The sequence below is a fragment of the Parambassis ranga genome, chromosome 14, assembly GCF_900634625.1.
Source record: "Parambassis ranga chromosome 14, fParRan2.1, whole genome shotgun sequence".
NCBI lineage: Eukaryota > Metazoa > Chordata > Actinopteri > Ambassidae > Parambassis > Parambassis ranga.
Genome location: NC_041034.1, coordinates 16,113,379 through 16,125,423, shown reverse-complemented (window position 1 = coordinate 16,125,423; position 12,045 = coordinate 16,113,379). Strand labels below are relative to the sequence as shown.

Below are 12,045 nucleotides of genomic sequence, written 5' to 3'. Positions count from 1 at the left end.
AGTAACAAACATCTAACATGGCCACTTATTTTATTTTAATTATAGCCAGTAAAAAAGAGAAGCTAAAGGATAGACAAAGTCTGATATGATTAAGATCAATCCATTCCCATCAGAAAACGTGAAGCCAACAGTGGGACTTTAGGACAGCCTTTCATTTGCTGTTCCTTCATATTCTGTTTTCCTCTTGCTCTTACTAAATAAAACCCAGATGGAGTGCATGAATTCACTCATCTTTAGATCGCCCACCTCTTTAACCATGACATCACCACAGCTGCTTCATGTACACAAAGAAATGACACCAGTCTCAATGCCAGAAATCAGCACATGCAAGATCCTAAAAAACCACTAGAAACTAGTGTCATAATCATTATAGAACCTCAGATGTGGACACAGAGCTCCCTGTGTGTTACAAAATGTGAGCATTATAGCAGAACATGTTCTACCATAACATATTCTAAACCAAAACAGGGCATATACTTTCCATTTTCACCACAATACAAATGCCAAAGTGACTTATAGCTCATATACAGGTGTATACAGTTTTAACTTTCTTAAGGTTAGTGAGTGAGGATATTTAAAAACCTGTAAAAAAAGTTTATAAAAATTCCACAATCTGCCATTTTTTAGCTGAAATAACAACACAAAGTAAATATAACATTAAAAAGTAAAAATAGACAGTGAATACACATTGAAAAAATATTATTGTATTGTGGTATTTGCCACAGCTAATGGTATAATTTCACCAAGAGTAAGTAAGTAAGGCAAAATACCACCACAGTAAGACATCTTGTTTCAAAGATAGCAGCTGCATAATATTCATGACTTAATTTTCACATCACAGAGTGCCCACATGTATGTCAGATATAGAAAAGCTCTGCTGGAGAAGAGCAGACTAAGATTAGATTCTACTTAGTCTTCAGGAGAGCAAAGAAGACTTAAAATAAAAACAGAATAATGGCGGATTAAAAGGCAGAGAAGGAGAGAGTCAGTGAAAGAAACACTAAGCTCGTACTGCAACAGTGAAGGTGATCAGTGGCTACCTGTAAAAGACTGGGCAGAATGTGCCTGTGCACTTTTTTAGACTGCAATGTCCACCATTTTTATCTTGATGTCTATATATTGTGTTGATGGTGGTGGCTACTTGGTGGTTACAAGTCTTTATCGCCGAAAACATACTTCCGTTGTGGGTGTCCATGTATGAACCTTTTACAAATCAAAGCTAGGATTAAGGTTAAGGTTAATCTTAATTTAGTGCTGTCCTCCATGTAGGTGGGCTAAGGTCCGACACCATTTAAAGCCTCCTCTCGCAACACTTAATCCGTGAAAATAAGTGGAATGGGCAGTTAAATAGCTCAGTGAGTAGTGCTCCTCCTCTAACAAGGAATAAATCCACATGCAGTCTGTGGAGACTAGCAGCACACACATACTGTGAAAAACCAGAAGAGAGGACATAAGAGCAGTACTTCCTAATGAAAGAGAACATTGACAGACTCTTATTACAATTCATGCCATAGGAACTGTTCTCCCTTCCAAACACTAATGATAAGTCTATGCTTACTCCATTTCCAAAAGAAAATTATACTGACATTTATACCACAAAACCATTTATAGACACATTTGCACATGAACTGAGCATATAAAGTGAATGTGTTAACATTTACTAATGATTAATGAATTACACAGACAGACATCCAGTAATCCACGGGCATTTAGTCATATCATGGGACGTCAACTCCTTGATCACAGTAATGCACAGTGCAGGCGTCTTTCTCTCTAATGAAGATAAGCTTTCAAATCACAGCAGAGCCTGTGTGGCTGGACACAGTCCAGCACCAGTCAGTTAACTGCAGCTGGCATGCCAGCCAGCCAAGAGGTGACAGAGTGCATTGTGAGCGAAGTGCACAGACTCTTCAATTTACTGAACAGGAGGGTCATGGGTGATGAGTCACAGTGACCGCAGGTGGTCAAGTGTCAGACAGTTGGCACCCGAAATGACAAACTGGCATCACCACCCCAACAAATAAGCTGTCCGACGGGAAACGCTCGCTGCCACTCCTCCCTCTTCTTCCTGTCTGGCTTCCAGGAAATGTGATGTGATGTGCAGTTTTTTTTTCAGGTGGAAGCAAGGGAGAGGCAGAAACAGACTGTGTTTCTCGCCTTCCTGTTGTCTAGCTGTCAGGGCATGAAGTAACAGACGCCTCTCAGTCAGATACTGGGACTCACTGGCATTCCTTTCCTCTTAGTAGAGTGGAAGATTAGACAGAATCAAGGTTCCATGGCTGTCACAGTGACTGAGCAAGGATTAGTTTGGATGGCAAACTGTTTTACAACCCAATAATGTGACTAAAAACTCCTAAAACATCCCTTTTATTTTATGAAAACAATCAATGAATAACTATTCAGTAATAAAGGTGGTTTATCATACAGCATAGAAACATGTTACAGTAGAATTCCTAGGCTGCTTTCAGTCTAAGATATCAACATGGCAAGGAAGTAGATAAATGAGGTAACAAGTAATTACATAGAAGCTCCATGGATCAATGTCAAGCAAGGCCAATCAGATCTGATGCAAAGAAAGCAGTGTCCATGTTTGCAAAAGTCAGCTGTGTAAACTAAATATGCGTTCTCATCTTGCAGCAGAGATTCATTCTGTCCTGAAATCAGGGTTTTGGAACTAACAACATACGGGTTTTGAATGGCTGTTTACATTTGCTCATAAGTTTATACGAGAAAATCCACAGATTCAAACAACATAACAACAACAACAACATAAACACTTGGTTTATATTTAAATGTTTGAAAAATAAGCCATCATTCTGTGACTTTCACACCCTTTTCTTGTTATTTTTTGGCAGCAAACTTATGTGTAAGGTATGTGGTGGTTGGTTTCATGCCTCTCTGGCATGCATATTTGATGCATGACAGTGATGAAGACACAAGTTTAAACACTTCAGTTTAACAAAAAAAGTTCTTACTTTAAGTGTTGCAAGAGTTTTGACTTTATATTTCCTCCTCTCTCCATACACATCATCTGTAAATATTACCAACACAAGCACACTTGATTCAAGATCTGCCAAGATTTAGGCTGAGATACTAGTTTGTGCTTTAAAAGTGAACAGCACTGTGCTTCCTTTGCAGCACAGCAGGAAAGTGCAGCATGAGAGCTGGCAAGCCACAGAGGGCCACTTGGCTTGGTTTGTTTGGCTCCTTATTTGATTGAATCATTTTCACTGGCCTGCATGCTAAGACTTTTAACACAGCATCCTTAATATGCTGATCCACTCGACTTTGCGCTACTTGTGGAACCAATACAGGGATATTCAACAGCACAGGCCATGAGCCTAATTGAGAGAAGGGATTTCTGTATGCCCCAAATGGAAAATGGTTTAACACTGGACCCATTGTAAGAATAATAATATGTCATTTTACATGACTACAGGTTTATAGGATCAGTGTGTGTGATGGCTGACAGGTTGTAATGTTAAGCTCTATTTATGTTTTTTAAGCTTCTGATCATTTCCATTCTGGATTTATACCTTTGGAAAAAATGTTACAGACTCAGGATGTATTGAGTGTTGTGATTTTCTTCCCTGAAGTGAGAACACAAAAAACAACTTCTGTGGAAAGATTAAGCTAATGGAAGAAGAATTTGAGAAACAGCCAATAATCCCAAGCCAGACTTGTTCTGTGCCTCTCTTTTAACATCCACATTATCACCACAGAGACAGGCAAGTCTGTGTTACCAATTAATGGACTCAGTTTCGATCAAAAATGCCAGATAAAGTGCTGAACTGTTGAGCTATTATCTGGACAGACTGGACACCAGGACATAGACAGATAATTAACTACAAACACTACACACTACCCAGCTTTGCTCTGGTGGTCGTGTCCTAACTTGGCTTGTTGTTCTCAAGACAACAGGCCCAACTTCCACAGAAAGCCCAGAATTAATACTCTTACACAGAGGATGAACAACAGCCAGCTGTTGACAGAAATGCAAACTCCAACAAGACAGCCCCGAGATATAGTTTGCAATGAGTACAACAACCTTTTTTAAGTGTAAGTTTTACACATACAATGATATTTTCTACAATACAGACATCAGCATATTAACACTGATGTCCAGGCTATAGTCATTGTTGCACAAACAAGACATTTAAAAACCACACACCTCCCTTTGCAAACACAAAGCACTGTGGAGTGGCTGGTGTATTTACTGTGCTGTGCTAACCGCCATGGAAAGTATGAGTGATGTGACTTCCTCACAGTGTCCCAGCTATCAGAAGTTGGACACGCTTGCTTCCTCATGTTGAAGCCTTGCTTTGCTTCAATATGCTTTGATATGGCACAGGTGGTGCTTCAGTCTGTCCTTCCTCAAAGTGAAATAAGATTTACAAGTGATTTACAGTGTTTTAAAAATTAACATTTTCCAGTGGTACTTGACATAATTGTCAGTTTTTGGCTGCTTAAACAATGCTAACAAACAAAAACATCTCAATGACTGGAGGAAAGGGCAAGGCAGATGAGTCTGGCAAATAAAGTGCTAAGGAAAATCTTAAATGTTAGAAAAATTGAACATTTGGAACATGGGATATCAGTATCACAGATATTAGCTCAGTTTCTACACTCATTCCAAAACTCATAACAAACCTACTGTTGCTGGACAGACTGAACAATGTTATTCTAATGACATCTTAACTGCTACATTGATATTACCCCCCCATCCCATACTTCAGAAACACAGTGCTTTGGCAGCATAGACAAACATTACAGCTGCCTTCAGGCATCCCAATCATACTTCAGCAGAGACCATAAGTGTCTGAAATGTTCCATTTTTGACCATGAGAAAGTCACAAAAATCTATTTTACCTCATTCTACAAACATGTTATATTTTCTTTGAATCACAAGCCCAAATGGGCATTACTGAGTTACAGCCCTGAAAATAGACCGCCTGTTATTGGGCTATATTTTACTGACAATTCATCAACAACATTGCTGACTGCAGGCTTTGGTCTTGGCTGCTCTTCTGGTGAGCCAGTAGGGAGACAGGAAGGCTCAGTGTAGTAGTCGTCAGTGTAGTTTGGTTCTGATAACGACCTGCTTATCACTGCAGCAGACAGCTTACTCCTTAACCTTCTAATTTAGAGATAACACCATCAATCAAATCTGAATGAATTCCTCTTGTTCCCACATTTATTTTCACCCAGCAGCAAAATGTTATTCTAGTCTGGATGGAACAGAAGCTCACATAGTACAATACTCCACACTGCACTTGTCCATCACTAACATTCACTGTTTATCAGAGCAACACAGATAATAAACTACTGATTTGATTAAAGGCTAACTGTCTGTATATTCTTGAAATCTGAAATGGCTTAATAAAATAGACTGTGGGTACTGGTCCTCTGGGATATATAGCTTAATGTCATGAGTGATAAATCAAGCCACGATCAATTATCATTTAGTATTGCAGCTCATTTGAGAAAACAGACTGGAAAAAATAGGTCAATCAATTAAGAATATAGCTGGCTGTTTCATTTCATAATGGAGATTCATGTGGGAGGCTGGAACAAGGACCATGGAGTACTGTACCAAGCAGAGCTTAAATACTTTTCATAGTCTAAAGGAGGACATGATTGATTATATAGCAAACACTCATTTGATTTTTAACTTTACTCTGTATCAACACTAAAATCTATCAACAAGAATCCACATTTTGCTTAGTAAATATTGAACTATTATTGAGATCAAATGGGGTAATTTTACTTTTCTGTGATTTAGTGCCCAGTAATCTTTTGTTTTGTGTATAATGCATTAACTGTGCACTAGATGCTGTAGAGAAGAAACAGGGAGCTAATCTTGTCAAGCATGCAGCAGCTTGCAAGCACTACCTTCCAATCTGAGCCTACTGTGCTCTATCTTCAAGCCACACACGCTACTGCTATAAAATGATGCAGCTTAACACCCACCACTGATAAATCATGTCAAATCATATCTCATGTGCATATGTCCATTCGCATTTGCTAAGCAGGCAACCTGGAACTGGTCTATTCAGCTGTTTAAATTGGAATAGAAAAATAAAAGTATGATCACATAAAGATCATATGATCAGCTCTTCTATTAAAGCTGCATAAATATATGGAGGATCTGTGCACATAAACAGATATTCCATGAGATGGCTGTCTCTCGATGAGTGTAAAGTTGCTGCTGAGTGCAGTTCAGAGACACTTTGAAATGGAAATCTTACTGAGGCGCACTGAGCTTGGGGCAGTGGAAGGATGTGAACGTGAGACTGATGATACCATCTTTGCTGGCAGGTTCCCTCACGCTCACTGTCAGGCAAATCTCACTCAGCACTTTCCCCCTGCCCTAAGTCCCATTATCTACATGCATGTGCAATCCCATACTGTACACACAAACAGACCTTTACTGACTGAATACAGAATAAACAACACAGATCCATAACTATACACAAAAAGTGTGGACATGCTTGTAAAAAGGGCAAAAGAACAGGGCAGAAAACTAACTTCAAGGCATATTCAGCCAGTGTGGTGTTAATTTGCACCTTGGTTAATACTCATTAATCAGGCTGTCAGAGATGCACTCAGACATGACATGACAGGTAATTAGCTCATACCTATTGTATTAAGCAAATGTTTATCTGGTCTTTACATCAGCAGAGACACAGTCAGAGATGGATAACATATGCAGAGGCAAACTACGATTCAAGATCAGACCTGACTCTGCTTCCTCCTGTCTCCCTGCCTGGTTCCCCATGTTGGTCCGCTATGCGACTCCCACACTCCACAACGGGGCAGACTAATCCAAGGATCCGTGGCTGTAGGGGTGGTGGTGTGTGAATATCAAGACTGTGTCCAGCACATACAATCAGCGCTGTGCAGTCACATAGAGATGAAACCATGAAAAATGTCAAAATCTTCTTATTCTTGTATCCTGATCTTCTTTTCTTTTCTCCACTCGTTCCCAGAACTGTGTGATTGTATGTGCATGTGTGCGGAGACAGGCTGCGTATTCTGTCAGTAAGTGTCCGTAAGTGTGTGTGTGAATGTGAGCATGTCCTCCAGGATGGTGACAGTATGTCACACTGGCAGGCTGGCGGGCAGGCACCGTTGTGTGCACTTCATTATCGCTGTGATGACTAGAATCGGCTCAGAGGAGGAGTGGCTTGCTGGGCCACACACACACACACACACACACACCCTTTAACACACCTCCTCCCACGGCTGCCAGCCAGTTTACTCTCACCAATCCCAGATGAACAATAGTGAGACAAACCATCCCTCGCAGTGAGGGGGGGAGAAAAGGGTGGAGAGTGGAGAGTGGAGGGAAGAAGGAAGGGAAGAGAGGCAGATATGGTATTTGTTACAGATGGTGACAGAGCAGCTCTTGTCTTTTCTTTTCAACTTGCAGCCCGGGACCTCTCGCAAAGCAAGGAACAATAGCATGTGTGTTGTGTGGTTGCGCCAACATGCATGTGAGGATCAGGATAGTGAGCTTGTATTAGGGGAACTGTGTGGCGCTAGTGAGAGGAAAGCATTTTTCAGTCCTCTCTTATTCGCAATGTATTCATGTTTTACATATCTATGATAGCGGATATTCTAGATGAGTATCTCTGTTGAGTAAGCTCAGAGCTGCCAGATCTTTGTGTCTGAAAATGAACTGTGGAAATCAAATGATGAGCAGAATAAATAAGTAATGTCAATTTAAAGCCTCTGATGCTTTTTGCTCATTTTGATTCACAAAATACTCTAAGCAGGAACCAGAAAAGCATTTTTTTATAGATAATCTCCAATAGCTGAAAGCGAGGTCTTGCTTGCTACGCATTTCTGCCCACATCAGGTTGAATATTTAACCCTTTGATACAATACTGTACATGGCTGTTGCCAAGCCTTCATATCTTATGATTGTTACATAAACTCCTGGTTTAGTTTCCTTTTTTTAGTATTTTCCTCTCTCCTCGTCCCAGAGCACATCCACCTTGGTAAACAAACATGCCTCTAATCCAACTAAGAATGTTCTTCTCACAACAGGATGTCCATCTCTGTGGGCTCAACAGACCTCTTTTTAAGATCTGGCAAGACCACTTCTCTCTGTCTTGTGTCTTTCAGAGACTTGCTGGGGTCATAGGCTTCCCAAGAGAAGAATTTCAAACTTCATCCCAAGTTTCACCCCTTTGATCAACAAACCTAAAAAGAGCCAGGTGTGTTTGTGTTAGAGTGGATGCCAGATGTGTAGATACAGTATTAATTCTGGCCTGTTAAGCAAGCTCTTTAGATACTTACATTTAAATACTTACATTTTTAAAACCGCATAATAGACAATGGGGGACTGTCCAGTGTATATTTAGACCTGGATAGGACATTACAATGGAAACAAGGCATAAGTAATTTTGGTTGCATATTTTTTTTATGTCCTTCAGGATCCTGCTAGTGTCACAACGGAGTACTTAAGAAGACTGAGGTGTCCTGGTGGAATGAGGCATGTTTGATTAACATATCTGACAGACATGAGGAGCTCATGGACTAGGCCTCTCTCACTCTCTCCTCTTGTCTTCCAAACAGGCAGACAGAACCCTGCTGGGACCACATGCTGTGGTTGAGCCTGCTGTTCTTGTTATGGATGGTAAAACTCTGGGTCCATCATGTTTGTAGATCACCTTAAGTCTTCCTACTCTTATCCTGCAAAATGAAACTCACCATACAGACATGTTCCCTCTCCTCTGACAGTGTATTGGCAGCAGAAATTCAAATTCCCCCTGGTGTTGATTGCAAACCTCATAAACAATCAAAGAAACTGGACCAGTTGCTGACACAGACATTTTGTCCTTCATCCTAAACCATCGTTGACTAGTGCATATCATGACAGCACATCCATAGCAGACCCAGAGAAAAGTCTTATTGTCTCTAGTCTTGAGAATGATATCCCACATCAGAAACATAAAAAAAACACTTTTTTGGAGTTGGCAATGTTTGCCCCAAGGCAGTAAATGCTACAAAAACAATTCACAATACACAAGTGCACAAAATGCATTATCAAGAGCTACTGAGCTGCACCCTTTTACTGGAAAATGGTCTACAAAACTCAAAAGTAATATTTATTTATCATTACTGTAAATTCGACAAACATCAATGGATTTGGAATCTCATATGATCATTGTTATTTATAGTATACGTCACATGACTTTCAAATATGCATCAGGTAAAGATATGCTTAATCTAACACAAACGACTCTCTTTGTTACCCTCGACTCTGCTCACATTAACACTAGAGAGAAACTATTGACTGAGGGCAGGTGAAGGAAAGCGTCCATCAATGACCACCCATTTATAAAGTTATGCCCTGCAGGCAACCGTGCCAGGCTTGTTATTTATAGAACAGGACAGTTTTACCTTCGTCTCCTCTCTTTGTGCACTCCATAGAGACTCTCTCTTTCTGAGTGAAAGCTTTACTGAATTATTGATGAGGTGTTTTAAATAAGTCATCAGGATGAGGCTGGGGTTTAACCCGTTGTCTGACAGCCCGACAGAGTTTGTAGAGTGCCAACTGGGATAGGGATAAGAGTCCATTAGCAAAAATAACAAAATTTTGACTCATTAGTCTGGCATGCTGTGAGGGGCACGGAAGGGTGGGGTCAGACTGTTAGTCAGAGGAGATTTTTAGCCAAAAACTCTGTGTCAGTGTGTGCGTGTGTGTTCCATGGTTTGTTTTGTACAGCATAGTGTGTTTGCTTGTTATTTTAACCTCTTTATCACGCTATGATTGTGTTCTATTGTGTCTCATAAAAGCCTAAAGCTTGTGTTGATTTGTCGTAGCTACTGCTTTAGAAAAGTAAATAGTAAATACTGAGATCTGTCATTTGCATTACAATGTCTATAGCAGCAGAGCACATATGTAGTTTGAACTAAAGGTGAAAAATATTTTCAAAGGGTATGATTTAAAAAAAAAAGTGTGGATTTCATCAATTAAAGGAAGGAAGCACAAGTGAGTGCAGTAAATGACAAAACTGGCTGTTGCTCAACAGAACTAGCATAATATGGTGTATTGTTATCTGCTCAAAATTTCACTGATTAGCCCAAGAAACATGCTGTTTCTTTATTAGCTTCCCATGTGTGCACAAAATCCCAAGCAGCGCTGACCTAGTTCAGACAAACGTTGGGAAAATAAATAATGCATCTTGCCACTGCAGTCTTTATTCCTACATTTAATTAGTGCTTTGTTCAGTGGGTTGCAGATGGAAGTTAAAACGATGATGCTTTACTGATTGCTGCACAAAAGCGTATCAGAAGTGAAACATTTAGGGAGAATCTTTCTTAATCATGTTTTTACTATGCTAACAGAGTGTTTTTTTACCATTCAGTAATGCTTCTGCCATGCAACCACAGTCAAAAAGTACTTGGAGCCTTGGAGAAAATACTTACATCACAGACTGTTGAGTATCATGACAGTTCTGCTGCAATGAGTGCATCCCTGAGAGCTTCCTGTCACTGTGTCTATATCCACTAGAAAGAAGCTTATTTGTTAAGAGCCAAAATGGTGTGTGAAGAAAATCGCTAAGAAATGCCCGTAGACACTACACACTCAACATGTTTTTTCAAAAATGTCAAATTCATTTTTTGCACTATTCTTGACCCAAAAACTACATCTTCTTCAGACAGATGTTGTGCTATCCCTCCATATCACTGAATGCAAACACCTGAGACATTTAAGGATAATACCTCAAAGAGTACCAAATACCAAGGAGCACCACCCCAATCTATATTCAAATTGTGTCATTTCACCTGTGCACATTTTTCAGACAAATTCTCCAGTCAGGCTCACAGCCTTAGTATTGAAAGCAGCAAGCTAAATGATGAATGCCACAGCTTGTACGCATGGTTAACTACTGGGGCTTATTCAGATGTCACATTTGATTTTCCGCACACTGAGTAGCTTGCTTTCTGGGACCTGTTTGACACGTCCACTCATTGTCTGTCTTCATATGTCTTGATGTGCACTGGTACAGTGTCCCGTCCCAGGTGTACAACAACACAGCTGGCCTGAGGCGAATAACAGAGCAAGAGCCTCCACTCTTGACTCTTCCTACAATTCTGCAAAAGGTTTGAACATGCACTAGTAAAACTCAATGAGATTTTTTTCTTTACAATGTATGAAATATTATGCAAATAACTGTAAAAAAGTTTGAATTTATACTGAATAAACTTTACTTCGTTTTAAGGAAAAAACCAAACAATAACATTTTTTGGATGATTTTGCTGATGCTAAGCACCCTTTTCTTGGTCCTCAGTATTCAGAGCCTTTGCTGTGACACTCGTATATTGAACTCAGGTGCGTCCATTTCTTCTGATCATCCTCGGGATGGTTCATCTGAGTCCAGCTGTGTTTGATGATACTGATTGGACTTGATTAGGAAAGACACACACCTGTCTATATGAGACCTTACAGCTCACAGTGTGTGTTAAAGCAAAAGAGGATCATGAGGTCAGAGGAACTGCCTGAAGAGCTCAGAGACAGAACTGTGGCACAGATCTGGCCAAGGTTACAAAAAAATGTCTGCTGCACCTAAGAGTACAGTGGTCTCCATAATCCTTAAATGGAAGATGTTTAGGACCATGTGATATTTCAGTTTTTCTTTTTTAATAAATTTGCAAAATGTCAACAATTCTGTGTTTTTCCGTCAATATGTGGTGCTGTGTGTACATTAATGAGGAAGAAAATTGAGCAAATGGCTGCAATATAACGAAGAGTGAAAAGTTTAAGGGGGTCTGAATACTTTCCATACCCACTGTATCACATATCACACAAAGTGGGATTGTCCTCTGGTGTGAAAACCAAACTTTGGCTAGTTAAAACTAGCTGATCATGGTCTAATTGTGTTTAAAAGAACCAAGAGCCTCAGTTGGCCTTGGTTTCTTTGCTCATCTGAGTCTTTTGTCAAGTAGAATTCAATTATCTTCACTTCAGCACAAGCCCCCCTTTGAAGAAGAAATTAACCATAGCAGAGCATCACACACAGACACACAGAA

The 12,045-nt window shown here is 40.0% G+C and overlaps 1 protein-coding gene across 5 annotated transcripts in view; it reads right to left on the bottom strand.

Annotated features, from left to right (window-relative positions):
• Positions 1-12,045, bottom strand: part of specc1 (sperm antigen with calponin homology and coiled-coil domains 1) — a 49,948-nt gene that overhangs the window by 25,279 nt on the left and 12,624 nt on the right. Inside the window, exon 1 of one of the 5 annotated variants that reach the window (XM_028420880.1) lies at positions 6,739-7,150. The exons of the other annotated variants lie outside the window; for them this stretch is intronic. Within the exon in view, the coding sequence (XP_028276681.1) occupies positions 6,739-6,778 (40 nt within the window). The 5' untranslated portion in view covers positions 6,779-7,150. Of the gene's footprint in view, positions 1-6,738; positions 7,151-12,045 lie in introns of those variants that run through there. 5 annotated transcript variants of the gene reach the window in all.